Source organism: Perissodus microlepis, chromosome 11 (genome assembly GCF_051167445.1).
Source record: "Perissodus microlepis isolate ML-2025 ecotype Zambia chromosome 11, ASM5116744v1, whole genome shotgun sequence".
In the NCBI taxonomy this organism is placed as follows: domain Eukaryota; kingdom Metazoa; phylum Chordata; class Actinopteri; order Cichliformes; family Cichlidae; genus Perissodus; species Perissodus microlepis.
In genome coordinates, this window is record NC_140471.1 from 2,551,857 (window position 1) to 2,573,462 (window position 21,606).

The 21,606-nt window shown below is 43.7% G+C and overlaps 1 protein-coding gene across 2 annotated transcripts in view; it reads left to right on the forward strand.

Moving 5' to 3' along the window:
- Positions 1–20,495, forward strand: part of dyrk1b (dual-specificity tyrosine-(Y)-phosphorylation regulated kinase 1B) — a 60,948-nt gene extending 40,453 nt beyond the window's left edge. For both annotated transcript variants that reach the window (XM_084944826.1, XM_084944825.1), the window contains exons 2-13: positions 3,354–3,520; positions 7,044–7,163; positions 8,227–8,415; positions 8,880–9,027; positions 9,642–9,791; positions 11,544–11,680; positions 12,362–12,508; positions 12,811–12,951; positions 14,461–14,581; positions 14,789–14,971; positions 15,663–15,766; positions 16,609–20,495. In XM_084944826.1, coding sequence (XP_084800952.1) covers positions 3,452–3,520; positions 7,044–7,163; positions 8,227–8,415; positions 8,880–9,027; positions 9,642–9,791; positions 11,544–11,680; positions 12,362–12,508; positions 12,811–12,951; positions 14,461–14,581; positions 14,789–14,971; positions 15,663–15,766; positions 16,609–17,124 — 2,025 coding nt within the window. In that variant the 5' untranslated portion in view covers positions 3,354–3,451 and the 3' untranslated portion in view covers positions 17,125–20,495. The remainder of the gene's footprint in view (positions 1–3,353; positions 3,521–7,043; positions 7,164–8,226; positions 8,416–8,879; positions 9,028–9,641; positions 9,792–11,543; positions 11,681–12,361; positions 12,509–12,810; positions 12,952–14,460; positions 14,582–14,788; positions 14,972–15,662; positions 15,767–16,608) is intronic.
- The last annotated feature ends 1,111 nt before the right edge of the window (positions 20,496–21,606 follow it).

Sequence of the window (21,606 nt, forward strand, 5' to 3'; positions counted from 1 at the left end):
CCGTCATTAATTATGTAAAAGGACCGAGAGTATTATAAGTCACACGTCCTGTTTTGGTAGCTAGTTGACTTACTGTGCTATGTTGAGTAGGTTCATGGCCTAGCTGAAGACACTTAAACTGTGATATTTAAATAAAAGGGTCGCTCAGCAAATGTATTTTTACCTGACCTTTCTATGAGGCTCATGGGGTCAGACACAAGACACAACGTCCTGATAGATCTGTTGTTCTGATCGGGTGTTTGTATGAATTGAATTGTTGCTCTGGGTCTGAGCCTTAAGCCAGTGCACTTGGTTTGCACTTCCAAACACCTGTTTGTTGCTTGGCCAGAGAAGCAGACGTACTTTGCATACTGTTGGCAACACCTACAATAACTGTTCCAAAGGACTGAGCCACCCCGCTTTATGTTTTAATAGGAACATGCAAAAGGGCTGCAGAAATTATTTATTATTATTAGGGAGAGAGATTGAGGGGGAAAGATGTGTAGCAGGTTAAGGTGACCAAGGACAGAAATGGAAAAGTCCAAAAAAGTTCAGAAGTGTGCTGAGAAGATGGACAGAGGAGCTGATGAATGTAGAAAATGGGGAAGCCAGGGCAGCTATGAAATGTGGAAAGCTTACCTGTGGAGGTGTTTGGGATAAATATTGCTTAACACAATCCTGGAGAGCGAGATACTTAAATAAAAGGTGGCAGTCTTCATGAACAACCATGATGTCCGGAGCTTTTAAGAAAAGAGGTGATGATCAGTGAGCAGCAGCATGGCTTGATGCTGAGCACTACAGATGTGATGTTTGCATTGAGAATATTAATGGAGAGCTACAGAAGAGGTCAGAAGGAGCTTCACTGTGTCTTTGTCAGGAACTGTTGTACTGCATGAGTAAGTGAGGAGTGGCAGAGAAGATTGTGAGGGTGGTGCAGGACATGTATGAGGACAGTGGTGAGGTGTGCAAAACGAGTGACATATGGGTTCGAGGTGGGGGTGGAATTACATCAGAGATCTCCTCTAAGCCTCTTCTAGTTTGCAGTGGTCATGGACTGGACTGGATGGACTGATGGTTTGTGCAGTGGGTATACTGGACAAAGGATGTTGAAGATAATGTTCGTTTGTGCTCCATTTCAAGAGCTCATTAGAACGTGTGCAGCGTTTCATGATGTGCACGCAAGGCAGGATCTTCCCTCGAACATGGATTAAGTGACAACATTAGGCTTGTAGCTATTGACTGTTTCAGCAATTGAGTATTCCCATGTTTAACTGAGTAATTGGGTAAGAAATATTTTTGGTGCATGCCAGAGAACAAACTAAGCCATCGAGTCCGAGGAATCGTCTGTAGGCCTCCGAGACAGGATGGTGTGGAGGCGCAGGTCTGAGGGTGGAGACAGCAACGCTGAAGCTCCCGGTGAGCACAGAGGGCTCCAGCTTTGTTACACGGAAGAAGTCTGAGCTCTTCATTAGTCGTGGACGCCTGCAACGAGCTAAAGTTGAGTTTGTCATGCAGATAATCAAAGAACCTTGTAATGCAAGTAACGACATAATTGTAACTGTAATCTGATTACTAAATTTAATACAGTAAAACATTACATTACTGTGTTGCTGAAAAATGTAAAACAGCACTGTAACTGTGTTTTACCTCGGATCACGGTTTTGCTCATTCTGCTGAAGAGACCATTTAAAATGGTTCTTTCCTCAGCTGTCTTTATGTGCAGACACTGTTCAGCTTCGGGTTTTTTACATGCTTGGATGATTCACAGGTCTGTTAAGTATCAAACAAAACACTCCTCTGGGAATGGTCAGGTATAAGGACTGGACTAAAAATGAGACCGTGTCCAGAGAAAGACCTTCAGAAAACCTGGAGAACGTTGATATATAGAAATGACAGTCTCAGCCAAATATGGACTCTGACCATGAAGTAACACATGCAATCAGGAGAAAAGGCTGATTACGTGTGGAAAAGACCAGTCTAGGGGTGTGGCAGATTATCCAGTTAGGTAGTTGCTTTAGCTATGCAGCAGCTGTAAACGAGGGCTGCAACTAACGATTATGCTGATAGTCAGCTAATCTGCCTAATTTTTCTTGGATCGGTCGATTAGTCAACTGTAATCTCTGCTTCCTGTGGGCGAACCTCCTGTTGTAGGCTGCTCCCCCGTAAATATCGCCCTGTTGTCTCATCCCACAGCAAATTAAATTATTGTCATATATAGCAAATTAATTATTAGGTAATAGAAATCAAAGCGCGAGTAGTACTTAAACAAAAGTAATGTGCAAATAGGAAACTATAGATGTTCTGTTCTTAAGTTCAAGCTTCAAATTAAAAATTTAAATATAATTTTTTTTCCAGTTTCCAAAGTTTACAGATGATTCCGGTCGTGAATTCACAACTGCAGCGTTCCCAGCTGCTGATAACCATGTGTGAGATGACTTGGTGCATGAGCCTCTTTACAGGACAAACCCATCTGTACGCCTCCAGGAGGTGTAGTGTTCAATACCAATTAAATTGCTTAACTGATTATATATATATAATTAATTAATGATATAGGCCGACCCACAGATTAACAAGCTAACGTTAGGTGGAAGAGGTGCTGAAGTGAATGTGAGAAGAACAAAAACTCAGATGAAATGACCGTACACAAACATGAAGGTGTCAGCGTGAGCGTTCAGAGCTGATGTCACCGCTCCAGCGTGCCGGTGTTTAAGTGCTCGTGCGCTGCAGCAGCGTGCACAGTCTGCATGTAACGTAGTTTTTGGGAAATCCTTTTTCTTCCTCCTGTTTTGCGGTTTGCAGACGATATAGGCGATACTGCCCCGCGGCTTCCTGTAGTGTAACTGCAGTTACAAAAACACATTCACCTGGTTTTAAATATGACATCATAGATTATGGCGATGAATCATAGCAGCCTACTGTAGACCTAGTCTTGTGAGGGTTTTCTCACTGGTTCAGATAAACGTCCTTATCTGATGGTGTAAAGAGTTCTGGTTTTCACACATAATATTTGGACTTGGTCCTGTTAGAAGCTTCAGAGTTTAAAATCTCTGTTATGAGCTGGTCTCTGTGAAACTGCTGATTCATCTTCTTTACTCAACCAAAAGTGAACACAAATAGTAGCTTAGTAAAAACTAGCTGCTTGAAAGTTGTTTTCCTGCAAAGGTAACTGAACATTGTGTTATATTAATATGATAATAAAATAATATCAAGTCCACACGTCATGGTAGACCTGTGGGATGAAGGATGCAGTGTTGATGGTGATGAGCGTGGTGCATGGGGATGCAGGAACAAAACAATAGTAGTTCTGATGTTCCCATAATGCAAACAAAGGTGTCGGGGTTCCCCTGTCTAATCATCTCTCTCTGTCTTCTTAGGTGTAAGCAGCTCAGGATGTCCGCCCACCTCCTCCTCCTCCTCCTCCTCCTCCTCCTCCTCCTCCACTGCCCAGGGCTTCTCCCTCGCTGAGCCAGCCATGACCAGCCAGCACTCACATACACACCCCTCCTTCAGCTCCATCCACTCCATGGCCGAGCAGCAGCAGGTACCACACGCGGCAGCAGTCCCACCACACATGCCTTTGGCACAGTGCCAGAGGGATGCATCAACATTTTGTATTCATTTTAGATGTTCAAACGTTGTTGCTTTGCAGAGCTACTGAACATGAAATGTCTGTGAGGTCATGAAGGTTTAATGACACGTGCTATTCAAAAGGATCCGTCCCTAAGCTGGACACTTGCTGAGGCACTGCCCCCACAACCAAAGTCTGCAGTAGCTACTGTTACCATCAGCTGTGATACGGGTACTCTGTGAAGACTTACAGTCACTCTGAGGTCAGCGTTGTATTCTGTAACTTTAAACACCTGGATCTGCTCCGTACGTGGCGTTCCTCCTTTGCACATACTGCAAACTACAGGGAGGAGGCAGGGCGTTCTCACCCACGATGTTCACAGTGGGGATGTGTATATATGCGGGTGTACAAGTATGTTTATATAAGTATATCTTTTGACGTGTTACTGGGGTTATTAAAAAAAATCATGTAGCAAATTGTAATGAAGAATTTCTGATGGATGTATAAAAGGAACGTGTAGACTATGAGTTACTTAATAGTGGAAAGAGGGTGGGATTAAATAAGCTTGTGCTTCCTCCTCCTTTTTAACATGTAAATTATTTACAATGATTCTTATTTTGTTTTCTTTGTCTCAGTTGTTATTGTTGTTCAGAAATACATCTCCAACCAAGTTTCAGCAAAGTAAAGAGGAAAGCATGTAAACCATGCCTATCACTAACCCTACTGCTATATAAGAACCAGAACCATTCAAACTGAAAGTAGGTTAACCTTTAAGATAACACGACTACTCTAAATACCTCTAAATGTAACCAGGACTTTTCTAAGCTGAGTAGAACGACTTCACAGGCATTTTGAATTTGATGATTAAAATATGTTTCCTGGCTCAGTGGGTCTCAGTTTTGAGATGTCTCCACTTTATGTGTTACAGATTCACCCAGTACAGCTAAAGTTAGAAGATAGATGTTTGCTTCGCGGTCACTGTAATCGATACTGACATTTGTATGCCAGGTCTCCACCCACATCTTATCCCTCAAAATGTGAACACTTAAGGTGTTTTCATAGCAAACAGCTACCGGGCATTGTGGGTCTTCTGTAAACTGAAGCGACAGCAGCAGCAGAGCACATCATAATCATCTCCCGGCTGTCTCATACACAATTTGCTTCTGATCCTGATCTCAGGTCCTACCGGCCTGTATGCCAAAGGGCACTGCTGCTCTCCTCACACAGCTAAATAGAACAGACTGTAGTTTACATTAGTGAACAGTGGTAATGATATGAATAAATATCGCTAACTAGTATGAGCAAAGTTGGAATCTGCAGTTGATCCAATAGTGGTTACTAACTGCTCGTGGATTCCTCAGGAAAGCTAATGCCATGGGTCAGAAACGAATAATGTTATACCTTATCTAGGAGAAAATGATGGGTTGATCCATCTAGGGCTGTGCGATATGACTAAAGCCTCATATCCCGATATAAGACATCTATCGTCCGATAACGATATAAATCACAAACATTTAACATTTTCTGTAAGTTCTGTGAATCTCGGGCAGCTCGACCTGCGTGAAGTGTTTCCAGCTGCGCATCATGTAGCTGGAGTCGAGTGTTTTAACCGATGCATGAAACGATACATTTTTAGACATAAGTTGTAACGGCCGCCGTTTTCTTTGTGAGTATTTATTACACGGCGTGCTGCGGGGAAAAGCCTGTTCTAACGTTTGAGTCTAAGGTTTATTTTTTAGCACCTGGCGGCTCTTTGTTGCTTCTCATCCGTAAATAATCTGCTCTTTCACGTGATTCAGTTTATTTTGAAAAGTCTCAACAGGATCTTGAGCTTTATTCTGAAAAGTTTATGTGGAACATAATAAACCGGACACACGATGGTGTTACCGTTGTTGCTAACGACAACGCATAAAAACAGGCGCTTGTCCGTCCGTAGTGTGGTTTTATTAAATATAAGAGAAAGAGAGAACTTTAAGAAAATAATAATAACTACAGTGACCATCAGAACCATGAACAAATATTGCCGTAAACAGTTTATTTTGCGACACCACGAAACAAGTAAGTGTACCAGCATTGGAATTTATAAAGAAGCAATCAAGCGACGTGGCTACCCTAATGTGGCTCTTCTGGCCTCAGTGTGACTTTCAGCATGTACTAAGGCTAGGATGAGCAGTGTTGGTTCTAATGCATTACAAAGTAACAAAGGTTCTTGGGTGACCTGCACTCTGGGTGGGTAGAAGAAACATCAAAGATGCTTTTTTTTCTTCCTGCACGCTCCTGTTAAAGGTCAGCTGATTTCAGTTCATGTGCAGTGGGAGGAAAATGGTGGAGCAGTCTACAGCAGATTGCTTTTATTACACTAAAGGACACCAGCGCTATGGTAAAGTGCAAGCTGCACTGTGCTGCTAACACAACTTCAGCTCTCTGCAAACATCTGCACAGACCTCATGCTAACGCTAGGCTAGCCAAGAACCCAGAGTGACGTTAAAGCTGAGTGTTTGCAAACTTCTGATCTTCAACAGGTGACAAACAAATGAGCAGTCAGGCTACCTGTGCATGTTTCAAAAGTAGAACCTCTGTGGCGATCACTTCCATTACATTTAAGAAAAGTAACAAATAATGTGTAATAGATTCCTTTTTTGACTAACGAACACCAACAGGCTGGGTTTACCAGCCTCGATATAGTCCTGACCTCTGGGTCACTAACCAGAACTAGTCTCATTTCTACAGGTACTGGCTGGACACTTGCTTAGAGAGCTCAGACACCTCAGAGGGGCTCAAAATATGAGTTGTTACACCTCTAATTAGTAAAGGAGCAGGTTTAGGTGGTTCAGCTGTGTGACCTTCTCTCTGCCTCCTATGTGAGGTGATTCAGGCATGTCCCAGACAGTCATTGCTTCCCAAACCCAGATGAGCAGCAGAAGACGGATAAAAACTAAAAAGCAAGAAAAAGATGAGACTAACTCCCTTCAACTGTGTTATAAGTGTTGCTGTTGCATAGTTTGTCCACCAGAGGGCACTTTGCAGTTTCCCTGCAACAACACTTGATCCAAGCAGAACATCAATCAGTAATCCTCCTCTGTCTGTTTCTGAGGTGAGGAATCTGTCAAAAAAAGGACCAAATATTAAAATCTTAATTTAAAAATCCTCAATCAGTCAGATTCGGTTACCTGACCTTTTAAGAAACTGGCCTGTATGTGAATAAAAAACGAGTGTGTGCTTTGCCTGATGGTCTGTGTTCCCCTCAGACTATCAGCAACTTAGTTTGTATTAAGTTCTTTTTTGTTAGAAGTTGGTGCAGTGGAACAACTTATCATGTATTAGTTGTAATAGCAAATTAATACAGTTGGTACAAACTGCAAAGGTTATTTATGTGCACTTACACAGAATGAACACATTTGTTTTTAGTGTGAAGCTGTCCTGATACACACACGAGGAACATCTCCTGCATCAAACCTGAGACGAGTTTGTGAAACGTTGTTGTTGTTCTCTGTAGGTGCTGTCTGATATGACCATACTCCAGCGGAGAATTCCCCCTAGTTTCAGAGACCCTGCCAGCGCTCCATTGAGAAAACTCTCTGTTGACCTCATCAAAACTTATAAGCACATCAATGAGGTATGAAACAGTAACATTACACACACACACCCTTTTATTTTGTACTTTAAATTGTGTCGCCATCATTTCCTGAAGACTTACTGTAAACCTTACATGTGATTTGCCTAAAAATGGAAAATGTAACTGTCTAAACAGACTCTGGTCCCACTGCATTTGTAAAAGCTGGACTACACACACAGTTACAGTCCAAAAGTTCAGAGGACATCACCTTAAATTTCCTGGAGACTGACTGTGTAAAGAGATTGCTATCTTGGCTAACCAACCGGAGGGATAGATGCAGCTATACCAAGTGATAGCAGCATCACAAGAAGGTTGAGAAATGCCAACAGCTGGGAGAGGATCGCAGGAAGACGTGGAAGATGATGGCAACAGTGGTGCCTGTGGTAACTGGACCACTGACCCCCAAACTGGGCGAGTGGCTTCACCAGATTCCAAGAAACGACATCTGAGATCTCTGTCCAGAAGAGTGCAGACCTCGAAACAGAACAAGCTTTTATAGCAAGGAAACCCTCAGCAGCGCTGATCTATAGTTTTTCATCTGTGTAGAAAAGCGTTAGTTACGGGGCGATCGTGGCTCGAAGAGTTGGCAGTTCGTCTTGTAACCGGAAGGTTGCCGGTTCGAGCCCCGCCTCGGACAGTCTCGGTCGTTGTGTCCTTGGGCAAGACACTTCACCTTCTGCCTACTGGTGGTGGCCAGAGGGGCCGATGGCGCGATGTGGCAGCCTCGCTTCTGTCAGTCTGCCCCAGGGCAGCTGTAGCTGCCTCCACCAGTGTGTGAATGAATAGTGGCATTGTAAAGCGCTTTGAGGGTCTCGAAAAGCGCTGTATAAATGCAATCCATTATTATTATACTTGTGCGCCACAGGTCATTGATGTGAACGTCATTTTTTGCACTGAAATCCAGCATCCACTTAAGAGACGGCTAATCTAGGCAGTTGTACTGTTACACCCCGAGAAGAACAGAGCAAGAACAGCGCAGTGGTTGCTGGTGCACAGGTTATTTGGGGTTTGTTGCTTTCAGATGTACTGTGAAGCAGAGCCTGAGCTGTGTTTGTGTCCACAGGTGTACTATACTAAGAAGAAGCGGCGGGCCCAGCAGGTCCCTCCTGAGGACAGCAGCACGAAGAAGGAGAGAAAAATCTATAACGATGGCTATGACGATGACAATTATGACTACATTGTGAAAAATGGAGAAAAGTGGCTGGACCGCTATGAGATAGACTCACTGATTGGGAAAGGCTCTTTCGGACAGGTGAGGTCTCCACTAGAAACATTCTCCACTTTTATTACTGCTACGGCATAGACAGACGCAAAGTCCAAAATGTCTGAACTAAAGTTATTTGACGGCTTCTGCCGTTGGTGAAATTTGGTCGTGTCTCTGTGAAAAGTTGAAAGTAAACTCTGTGTGAAGGATTACTAAAAGCTGTCATGTACAGAGCTAAAGTGTCGGTGTGGCTAACCCAGCGACAGCCAGCAGCACACCTGAAGGTCACTGATTACAGCAAGCAAACCAATGTGCTTTTACAGGGAGCTGCACTCAGTAACTGTAATCAGTAGATTGCGTTACATTAACATGCCACTGGTTGAAATCAAAGGCAAAGCCATTCTTACATGTATTGTGTACATGACAGGACAAAGTCAGACAGGAAGTGTTTGGCTGTCCTTGAACTGAGTGATTCACTACCTGTGATGTAACATGTGTTCATGTGTCCACAGGTGGTGAAGGCCTACGACCACCATGAGCAGGAGTGGGTTGCCATTAAGATCATTAAGAACAAAAAGGCTTTTTTGAACCAGGCACAGATAGAACTACGCCTGCTGGAGCTCATGAACAAGCACGACACTGAGATGAAATATTACATAGGTAAGATACACACTCTGTACAACACAGCTTCTCTTGGTTCATTACAGACACACAGGGGGACCTTTAGTACATTTATTCTCTGTTCACACACATCTGTTAGTGTGCACACGCACTGTTGCTAACACTGGCTGCTGAACATCAGAATTGAACGGTTTGGATTGACTGAATTCAAAGGAAATCAAACATGCGATGTATTTCGAGTGTGAGCTCTCCTATCATGCTGAGGCTGTTTAAGTACAAAGATCTGTCTATACAAGCACTTACTACCTGCATTTGAAATGACAAATAACAACTTCAGCTATTAAAAAATGAACTCCAAATTTCCTGTTTCCACACAAAAGCAGCACCTAGCAGTGAAATACGATCGAACAAAACGCTGCATAAGACTAAACTAATGTTTGAAGGGCTTCTTCAAGAGAGTCTGTCCCGTTAATGTTCACATAGATGGGAATGACGAATAATCAAAAAACATATTTAATATTTCACCTCACCTTTGACACCTGAAACTGAAACGTCTCAAAACTGTGGTATTTTTAAACGATTCAGTCGATTAACTTTTCCCCATGTCTCCCATTTGTCTCTTTGTGTCTGTCTGTCAATCTGTCTCTGTGCAGTCCACCTGAAGCGTCACTTTATGTTTAGGAACCATCTCTGTTTGGTGTTTGAGTTGTTGAGCTACAACCTGTACGATCTGCTGAGGAACACCAATTTCAGAGGAGTTTCCCTCAACCTCACCAGGAAATTTGCACAGCAGCTCTGTACAGGTGGGTGCATAGAGATGACATGCAGCTGCAACACTGTAGCTGAGCGTTTGTACTTGTGATACCACAAAAGGTGCTGGAAGCATGTGTGATAGTCGTAGTCTGCAGTGGTATTAGTTAAGCTTAAAGGAAGATCGAAAAAACAAAGCGCCGACCGTAAACGACTGAGCCAATCACGGCGAGCATTTTAAAACTGAGCACACAGCTGGCACAACAAAGTAACAATAACACATTTGAATAAATGGTTGTAAATGTTGTGTGGTTGGGCAGCACGGCGGTGACTAGCCTCACAAGGAGAAGGTCCTCAGTTCGATTCCACTGTGTGGAGTTTGCATGTTCTCCCCGTTCTTGCGCGTGTTCTTTCCGGTGCCCCGGCTTCCCCCCACAGTCCAAACACTTGCAGTTAGTGGGGTTGGGTTAGTGGCCTAACCCTGCAGCCTCTCTCATCCAATGTTCACACCTTCAGCTCTGCTCAGGATGCAAACAGCAATCCCTGCTACTGTTTACATGTTTGGTCTTACAGGGAATAAAAAGATGTTAAACAGTTCAGTTGTTCATGTGTAGTGAGGCAGGTGTCTGAATACATTTACTGATCAAATTGATATGTAAACAGTAGGGGTGCAACGATATTCGTATCGATATTGAACCGTTCGATACAGTGCTTTCGGTTCGGTACGCATATGTATCGAACAATACAAATTTTTTTATTTATTTTAGCAACTTTCCTTCTGACGATGCTGTCTGTGTTGAGCGCTCAGTGGATCTGCGCTCGACAGTGCAGCCTAGGCGGAGTAGTCGAACGCAGATCCACTGAGCGCAGGGCAAGCTAGCAAGACAGAAGCTAAGCTCGTTGCAACATGGCAAATTGAACCTCCCCCACCCTCATTCAGATCTGGCGTTTGGAACTATTTTGGTCTTCATGTGACGTATGACCCTGAAGGTAAGCGCGTCATGAACAAAAGTAAAACAGTATGTTGGATGTGCCAAGCAATGCTCAATTACATGGGTGGGAACTAGTGCGTTAGCGCAGTTAGCTCGTTAACGTGTTGGCCGTCCAGCCCCACGCACGGGGCGATCCACGGTAGTTCGTTAACTTGCCGTGTTGTGGCGTTAACGTCATTTCAGATTAACGCTGACAGCACTAGTGGGAACACAACGAATATGACTGCACATTTACGCCGACATCATCCTAGTGCAAAGACAAGTGGAAGCAGACAAAAACAACAAGCACGCATGCTACAAACTTTACCCGAGTCATTTAGACAGCCGTTAGCACAGGATTCTCCTTATGGGGACCTGATATGTTTAATATGCTGCTGAGAATATAGCCCAGAAGAAGCGTATAGTATAGCTTTTATTTTGGAAAGAGACATTTCTCTGTAATAAACTCTCTTTTCCAAAGATGAGGGATTCCTCCATCAGATAGATTTATTTTTTTTATTACTTTGTTGTTTCAGCAACATTAAATTTAAAAACTGTACTTTTGAGTTAAAATATATATTTATAATTTTAATAAATGACAAATTAAAAAAGCATGAACATTTTTTTTGTATCGAAAAAATATCGAACCGTGACACCAAAGTATCGAACCGAACCGTGAACTTTGTGTATCGTTGCACCCCTAGTAAACACTGGTAATAATTCTAGAAATGTGCAGTAAATGCAGGTTTAATGCTGATGATGTGCACTTATTTAGACTATACGTGTCTTCAGTTTGCATAATATTGTTGACACATGTTGGTGTTTTGTCTACAGCACTATTATTCCTGGCCACTCCGGAGCTGTCAATCATCCACTGCGACCTGAAACCAGAGAACATACTGCTGTGTAACCCCAAGAGATCAGCCATCAAAATAGTTGATTTTGGATCCTCCTGCCAGCTTGGACAGAGAGTGAGCGCACTTATTCCAGATATGATTCTTTATAAACGCTGCTCACCTACTAGGATCGCTCCCCGTTACTCACAACGTTCAGATTTGGAAAATATACCAAGTAGCGTGGCTTGCACGATGGCAGAATAATTAGGACTGTTGGCTCATGATAAGAGGTTTCCTAGTTTTTGTGTGGGTTTCCTCCCACTGCCCAAAGACAGGTTAGCTTTAGTGGGAATGGAGAAGAGACACAGCTGTCATCATCTCATCGGCATGAATGTCATGGGAATTTTGGGCTTTTTTTAAATTTTACTGTCCTTTTTCCGTGATGGAATAATTGTACAAAACTGCAGCTTGGACAACAAAACTGAGCGCACACGTTTGATCCACACAAGGCTCAAAGGTTTACATACAGGGACAAAAATAAACAGATTCATTTAAATCTTTAAGAAGTGCTGCTCTACACTGTCTACTTGTTAATCATGAACAGCAGTTAGCTTCTCTCTGTGTTTGGGAAACATGTTGAAGTTACCATGACATTCATGCCTGTTCTGACCACAACTCTTGATAATGTGCTTAAAGTGTATCGAATAAAGCAGGGTATGAATGTGTGGTCAAATGTGATTGCATTGCATGTGTTTAGTTAAATAGCTACATTGTAAAGTCTTGATGTCAGATTGCTAAACTCCACTTCCTTCTTAGATCTATCAGTACATCCAGAGCAGGTTTTACCGCTCTCCCGAGGTTCTGTTGGGAATGCCGTATGACCTGGCTATCGACATGTGGTCTCTGGGATGCATCCTAGTGGAGATGCACACAGGGGAGCCTCTCTTCAGCGGCTCCAATGAGGTAACGGCAACACCAGCGTGAACACACGTGTCGGGGTTGAATCGGTGATATCCTTCATCCGTGCTCAGTGTTTTATGCTACATCCGTTTAGATGTGTTAAGAAGCTAGTGTAGAGAGGTCACGTTGTAGACACGATTGTTACGATGACATAGAAAGTCTGTCTCTTCCCGTCTACTCTTAGCATGTGTTTGCAACAGCATATTTGTGGTATGCTCTTACTTTGGTCCACATTAAGAGAGTGTGTGTGTGTGTGTGTGTGTGTGTGTGTGTGTGTGTGTGTGTGTGTGTGTGTGTGTGTGTAGGTTGACCAGATGAATAAAATTGTGGAGGTTCTGGGAGTTCCACCCAGCCACATGCTGGATGCAGCTCCTAAAGCCAGGAAGTATTTTGACAAGCTGTCAGATGGTCTGTGGACAGTGAAGAAGAACAAGGATGTCAAGAAGGTAAAGTTTGCTTCTGTTTTGACTTCACATGTGGAAAAAGTCCATTTTAACTTGTGTGTTCAGTTCAGTTCACTTTCCAAATGTTGACTAATACAGGATATCCAGGTGGACTCATTCTTCTACTCTACCTGAGCGCTCGAAGCACTTAAGCAACTTGCCTCATTCACCCGTTTTTCCGTTCAAGTCCTTTCCGTCGTCCTGCTGTCACACACACGTTCATACTCCGGTGGGTTAGTGTCTAGCTCAAGGTTATTTGGCATACAGAGCGGAGCAGCCAGGAATCAAACCACCAACCTTCCAGTTGGTAGATGATTCATAGATGACCTGCTCTACCTGCTGAGCTATGGTGAAGATAACCTGCTGAAGTTCAAGCTGAGCATCAGACTGGGGAAGAAAGGTGACTCTAAACACGCCATGGCTTCTGGTGTGTTTTGTTTCTACCTGAGGATCCACGTGGTGTTCTTCTCTAACCATCAGGTTTACCTGAAAAAGAGAAAATGTGCAGTGAGCAGCAGCTCTGAAAATGCTTTCTTAATGCCAGATATCAGAGGATAATGAGGAAGGCGACAGTAACTATAAATAACACACTAACACCTGTTACGACGAAGCTATAACAGGGGCAGAAGAGTGTTTCTGTGCACAACACTTGGACTCATGAAGCAGATGAGCTGCAGCAGCAGAACCACACTGACAAAAGAAAATGGAAAATGTTTCATTACCTCGGTGTTTGCTGTGACATGTGGATGGTCGGCTGTAAACATAACATCACCCTTCCTTGTATCAACAATTGAGGCTGGTGGTGGTTTAATGGGTGCACTTTGTTGCCCTTTGTATCGATTCAGTACCATAACAACACCACATGGTACCTGAGATTGGTGCTGACTATGTCCATCCCTTTATCATCACATTATAGCCATCATCTGATGCCTGTCACAAAGCTCACAGCATCTCAGGCTGGGTTCTTGAATGTCACCGCCAGTTCACGGTACCCAAAGGGCCTCCACATGGTCCAGATCACAAACTAATACAGCACTTCTGGGAGGTGGTGTAACTGGAGGATTGCTTCATGAATACACAGCCATCAAATCCACAACAGCTGTGGACACTACTATGGATCAGAATCACTGAGGCATGTTTCCAGCACCTTGTTGAATCTGTGCCATTAAAAATTGAGACAAAAACAGGCCCAACCCAGTACACTGAACAAGGTGAGGACTCCTCACAGGCTTTCTGTGAAGAAGGATTCATACATTTTATAGACCATGTAGGACCTTTGTTTCCTGGAGTTTCAGCTTTAAGCCTAGACTATCGTGTCTCCAAGACGACAGAGTTTGGGAAACGGAGCTAAATGAATGAAGTTTTCTTTAATTAGAATATGAGTCTCAGTGTTGGACCTCAGTATTGTGTCCTGAGCACAGTGTTGAAGAACAGCGTGCCTTCATGTTGTTATTGGAACTTCACAGACTTTCCTTAATAGTCACAGCGTGTGTGTGTTTTTGTGTTTTCCAGGAGTATAAGCCCCCAGCCACACGGCGTCTACATGAGATTTTGGGTGTTGAGACTGGGGGCCCAGGGGGCCGGCGGGCAGGAGAGCCAGGACACGCCCCTTGTGACTACCTAAAGTTTAAAGGTAGGCATTTGCATGATTACTGCAGGACTGAGGATGACACAGGAGAGCATTAATATTCATGTAAACAAGTTCCATGGAGGTGGAAACAACATACACAGAGAGGGTAAAATATAAATGAGTGAAACAATAAATACATTTAAAGTTTTGTAAATTATTCTACAATTGTAGCTGGCTACCATCATTATGTCAATGTTTGTCCTCTTCCAGACCTGATCCTGCGCATGCTGGACTACGACCCTAAAAGCCGCATCACGCCATTCTATGCCCTGCAGCACAATTTCTTCAAGAAAACAACAGATGAAGGAACCAATACTAGTTCATCTACATCCACCTCTCCTGCCATGGACCACTCTCATTCTGCCTCCACTACTAGCTCTGTTTCTAGCTCTGGTAATGTAGACTCTTCTCTTTCTGCCCCAGCTTTCCTTGAACTTTTTTCCCGTATCTGTTAGAATGAGGAATATGTCAACCTTGTCACAGGTCCAAAGACATGGTAGCGATTTAGATTTCATCCCTAAAATGTCTCAAGCGGGATTTTGTTAATTCAGGTCCTAGATCAAGTAGACCGGGACAGGAGTGTAGTGAAACAGCTGAGAGGATGCTGTTTGCTGGGCGTGTGTGTGAGATGCTTATTGCAAATTAGTGCTTCATAATACAGATTTGATGTGACCCAGTGATATTCTACGGAGGGTCTATATACTTAAACACTGCAGCACGGTCACCCTCACTGTCCCTGTCAGCCCATTACTTGATGAACATGAAACTGACGAGACAGGCGAGTTCATTCTCGGTGACAGGAAAAGCAGATCGACTCTTTAGTCTTCTTCAGCGTCGCGCAAACACGCTACGAGTCAGAGCTGAATTCCAGGCCTGGGCGGCAAACGCCCAGCGTTCGTGGCGTGACCTTCTAACCACCCTACTGAAGCCACGCCCCTCCTCTTCTTCTTTTTTGTAAATGTAGATTTTTTCTTTTAGTTCACACAGAATGAATGCATTATGGCTTGTTTTAGCTAAAAATATAAATCCATAAAGTAAAGCTGTGCTCAAGTGTGAATTTAATGTTGGTGTCAATTATTTCCAGGTGGCTCCAGTGGTTCTTCCAATGACAACCGCAACTACCGCTACAGTAATCGTTACTACAACTCTGCTGTTACACATTCAGACTATGAGATGACCAGCCCTCAGGTACCACTGTCAATGTTTGCATACACAATAACAGAGAATTATTGAGACGATATGAGGACCTTTGCATCAGACACTCGCTGCTGCAGAATGTTTATCCCGGGTCAGATTACTTTAGCAGCTTCATTCCTGTTGGCAGTGATGAAATATTTTGGCCACACTAGTTTTTTCTGACCATAATCCTTTTTGAGTAGTTTTATTTTGAAAATCTGCATATTGATTTTAAAAATTGTGAAAGACAACAGTGTAAGCATAGCAAACTCTTCACTTCCATCCATGAAAACCAGTATTCATCATGATATATTTGTCCTTAAACGCTCGTCCTCCAGCCTGTTTGTAAAGGACTTACTGGAGTTCCCATAATATTCATCAAATAAGCCTCTTTTCCAGTAGCACCGGCTGGGCACCATTTGACTTCTCTACTCAACTCTACTCTTGGTTTCAACTGCTAAGCACCACCTGAGTGTGGGTGGGGTTGTTATAGCAAAGCAGCCTGAAAGTGCCGTGATGTCATCTGTATGTAAAACAGTCGGCTCGCTCTGTCTGGATGCTGTCGTCAGCCGCCGGGCACAAAAACGTCGGAGCGCGCGCTGTTTGTGGTTTGCATGTAGCCGGCCAATCCACTGATTGGTCGCTTCCTGGCCAATCAGTGGCATTTAGTCACACTTTCATCTCTACACGGCTCGACGGGAACCCTGGCCGAGTAGCTGCTTAAACAAGTGTCTGGTGCCGCGTACTACCACAAAGACAGAGTTGAGTCGGTGCTTGTGGAAAAGAGATGGTGCTGTCACTGGTCCCATTATAATCCCAACCCACTGACCGTGTCGCTCTTCTTTTCCATCTAGGCTCCCTCACAGCAGCAGATGAGAATGTGGCCAGGCAGTGATGGCGGAGGTGGGGGTCAGGATCCAGGATACACCCAGTTGCTGCTCCATAAGCCAGCTGCCTCCCAACAACACCAGCGCCACTTCTTGGACCCGCCCCACCACCCACACCCAACTTACTCCCACCATGGGAATGGTGGCCGTGGCCTGAGGCAGGGTGGACAGACAGGCATCGGCGGAGGGGGGGGCCCACAGGGATCCTCGCCCCAGATGAGTGACAGCATGGATGTGAGTGTATCCCTGGGGCTGCACCACCTGGGGGCGGTGTCTTCCATGGAGGCCTCTCAGTTTGGCTCTGCATCTCTGCCCCTCGCTCTGCCAATCGGACTGTCTGCCTTCCGGACTCGGACGGCTCCCACCGCCCCAGGGCCACAAGCCCAGCCCCCTGAAGACTACTACCCTGCCTCCAACAACAATAACCCCACTGGGGGAGGCAGAGGGAGGCCGGACTCAGACGAGGGGCCAGCCAACTCTTGATAAAACCTGAACCATGCCCTAAAGCCATACAATTTTAACTACAACTACTACAACTACACACATACAGCCAGAGTTCAGAGACAAAGAGGTGAACTTTGTGCTGAAGGAGACTTTGTACTGCATGAGAGGAGGAGGAAGAAGGAGGAGGATGCTGGGAAACTCCTTTTTCCTGTTTTAGTTTGTCTTTGTCGCGCCTGTAACTGGAAAGGAATGATTGTGACCAGTTTGTTTTTATTAATTTTAGTGTTGATTAATATCATTTGATTTTTCTCGGGTTTGAGGAGTTGTGTGTTCTGTGTGGTTGTTGTTTGAGTCTGGAGAGGAGGAGGAGGAGGATGAAGGGGAAAGAGAGAGAAGTTCTGTTTTTCCATTTTATTCCATAAAGTAGCTGTAAGCTGAAGGAGGGCTCGTGCTCGCATTCGTCTGTTCATGTTTGCACACGTGCGTGCGTGCATGTGTGTTTGTAAGATATGAGATCAGATTTGTAGCAGGCCCCGCCCTCGCTGGTCTGGACGGACGGTGTCTATTGATCAGTCTGAGATGTCGAATTCAGGTCACAGTTGAAGTGAAAAGGACCCATTTTGAAAGTAGGTGTAAATGCAGGCAGGAGGCTATACATATATACATATATACATATATATATATATATAATATGCATATGTATGTGTATATATATATATGTGTGTGTATATATATGTACTGCTACCCGAAGAACACGGAGGCGATTTGAAAGGTTGTGGTTGAGGACTGGCGGATTCTCTCTCGTTTTTCTTTGCGTTTGTGTTCTTCCTCTGATGTTCTCTTGGTCGCAACAGCACGGACAGCGAGAGGGAGACGGAGGGAGAAGGTGGTCACGGGACACTGATGCCTTGCTGACACTCACAGGGATCTCCTCCTCCTCCTTCTCCGCCTCACGCTCTCCCTGCTTTCCTCTTCCTCTCCTTCTCCTGTTGTGTTTCTCCTCCAGACAGCTCCTCCTCTCTGTGCTGCTAATCACCATGACAACTGGTCCGGATTGCTGCTAAAGATCCAACACAGATCAATAAAAAAATAAAAAGAAATAGAAACAGAAATTTAAAAAAAAACTTTTTAACCCTTCTGCTTAAGAGAAAAGGATAAAGTAAGAACCACTGCATCTCAATGTATTTATTACTATTTAACAAGAAAAAAACAAACTGAAAGTAACCCTTTTTTCTGCTCTTCTTTGTTTGGTTGCCTTCTTTCTGCAGGTGAGCTCTGATTGGCTATTGTAACAGTGACAGTAACTGGTGACATGGGAATGCCACTGGTTGTGGGGCTGGGTGGAGGGTAAGGGTTGGGGCAAAATAAAGTTGGATATATAATAAGAATAAAGAGTATACTTTTGCACACCAAAGTCAAACAAACATCAGCTTTCTGCTTTTCTTCCTCCTGATCTGATCGTCGCGCCCTGTCAGGTTGAATGCTGCACTTTTCATTTTCCGTCCTTACTCCTCGTACAGCCACCACACTTTATAAAGAAGTGTGGATATCCACTGAATTAATGAAACATGGAAAATGTCATCATAACAACTGTTACACATGAAACAGTCAGGCTACAATAAGGTTTTTGTCTTAATTAAAGGTGATGAAGAGGCGTGAAAATGAGCTGTGGTACACTTGTAGTTGTTAGCTCGGTGCTAATACTACCACAAACTAAACAGGAGAAAGGAACTGGGCATCAGGAGACTTCCTACTGTATGTCAACCATTGCCTGATCACTGACCTTACAAAGGTGAGTTGTGTGTTGTTCTTTGAACTTGTTGAGTTGTAGCTATGCGCTGGCTCTGATGTCTGCAGCATCCTGCACTTATGAAGGTCATTGCCAAAGTAACTGGATGTACAGTATTTTGGCCCTGCAAGTAATGGATCTGTTGTGATGACCTGATGGAAAGAAGCAGCCGCACTTCTGAGTAAAAAGCTCAACCCTCACCCGACTCATTCATAGGTTAGGACTTGGGAACAAAGATTCTGTAGATCACGCTGCCGGGCTGAGTGATTTCCTCAAGACTGCTGCTGACTTTAAATCTTACAGACTTGCCTCCTTCCCTGAATGGAGATTTTCAGCTGTGAGTGAAAGAGAGCAACACTCTGCAGAAAAGGTTCATCATCAAAGCAGACGCTTTTCCAAGTCTGATATTTAGGAATCTACTGGAAGTTTTTTTTTTTTTTAATTGACAGTTCTTCAAGAGTACTGTCAATTAAAGACCAAATACTCAATTTTGCTCTACATGGGCCTGATATCCACTTACATGGACATTATGCTGCTACTGTTGTATCAAAACTTTAAACAAAAGTAAGGTAAAAAATAAAAATAAAAATCTGGCAATTCTTTGTTTTTACATTCATCAGGCCCCACTGTGACCGAATATCAAAGAGAAATTAAAAATGCTGCTGTGGAAGAGTTCGGGTCTTAGGAGGTTAAGTATCTCGGGGTCTAGTTCATGAGTGATGGGAGAAGGGAGCGAGAGATCGACAGTCGGATTGGTGATGCGGATGCTGTTGTTGTGGTGACGAGAGCTGAGTGTAAAAGCAAAGCTCTCAGTTTACCTGTGGATCTACATTCGTCCCTCACCTGTTGTCACGAGCTTTGGGTAGTAACCAAAAGAACGAGATTACGTTTACAAGCGGCAGAAGTGCGCTTTCTTCCTGGCTGACCCTCTGCGATTAGAGACAGCCATCCAGGAAAGGCTCGGAGTAGAGCCGCTGCTCCTCCACATCAAAAGGAGCCAGCGTGAGATGGTTTGGGTAGCTGACAAGGATGCCTCCTGGACGAGGTGTTCCGGGCATGTCCCACCGGGAGGAGGCCCCGGGGCAGACCCAGGACACGCTGGAGGGATTATATATCTCAGCTGGCCTGGGAACTTCTTGGTGATCCCCCGGAGAAGCTGGGGATGTGGCTGAGGGTCTGGGCTTCTCTGCCTAGGCTGCTGCCCCTGCAACCTGGCCCCAGATAAGCAGAAAAAGATGGAAGGATGTACTGACAGGACTTTGTGCTGTTGAAATTTGAGATCTCGAAGTTAAAAGACACAGCTGGCCAAAAGGCATTAAGTGGAAGAGAAGTTAAACTTCATGATTGGATTGCTGATGTTTGAAGAGGCAAACGGGAGGCTGATGATATCGTGCATATTAATTTATTTAAAAAGTGACAATATTCTTTAAAAAATGTGACTATTTGTATTCAGAAGTTCATCATTATTCTACAGGCATCACACTGACAGGCGTACAGTGATAAATCGCAGCCTTCAGCGTGTATATGACCACTCTGGTTCAGCTGTTGTTGGGAAACGCATCACCCGTCGGCTTTTACAGTGAATCAAACTTTGGTTAGAATAAAAATGTGTTTAGACAAAGTCTTTGAACTGAATCTTGAAATGCACACGTGCTCTTATTTGGGGAGTTGTTTTTATCAAAATGTACTTTCAGTAGTTCCCTGAATATAAAGGGGCTCGTGCTTGTGTGGGGCTTCGAGCGCTTTCTTCTTTCACGCTGCGTTCACGTGCACACTCATACCTGCACTTTTAGCTAACATTCAAACAAACAAAATGGAGGTTGTACCCTTTATATACTACAGCTGTCAGATGATTGGTCTAAAAGAATCACATGTCAACCTGTGCTTTTAAGATTATGGTTAACAACAATAACAACAATTTTAAATCTTAAAACATTTGTTTACAGTAAGTTTTGCCATAAACATTCTGTCTTTTTGTGTTTTAAAAGCTTGTTTACAAAAACAAGGTAAAAATCCTGATTGAGACGAGCAGGTGACGAATGCTGAAATCCAACACGTCTGTCTCTGAGAAAGCAGCCTAGATAAACTGCCTGCATGGCTTAAGGAGACGATTGCTTTCATTTTGATGTTGTTCACTGGATTATTTTTTTATAGCTCTCTACATCAAAAGAGATTATTAATGTGCTACTTAGTTTGGAGTCACCAGCGCCCTGTCCTACAGCAGTGGGGCAGGGATCAGGGGAAGTCCAAAGCTACTTGGTGAGCCAACAAACAATTGCTGAAACGTTCATGGGAACACAGACTGTCAGCTTTCTGGTTGGAAGGTATCTGAACTGCTATACCATTGTTTGAAAGGTTCTTTGTGGCACCAAAAAAGGTTCTTCTATGGCATCTGTCTAAAGAATCACTTTTGGTTCCAGTTGGCACCTTTATTTTTCTGAGTGTATCTGAGGTTGAGAGATATTGGCTTGATATATCCATGCAAAAGTCAAAAATACATGTACCACATAAGTACATAAGAATGAAAACAAATACAATATCCCGTACAAACGTGAAAAATTTACAATAACAGATCATTAAGAGCAACATTAAAACAATCACACTGACTAAAAGAATTACTCTCTTGTTCCTTTAAGACGGACTTAAACTCCCCTCAGGTAACCATTTCTGACTATTTCAGTTCCTTCTGCAGATGATTCCAGGAAGCAGGGCAGCGTATTTAAAAGCCCTTT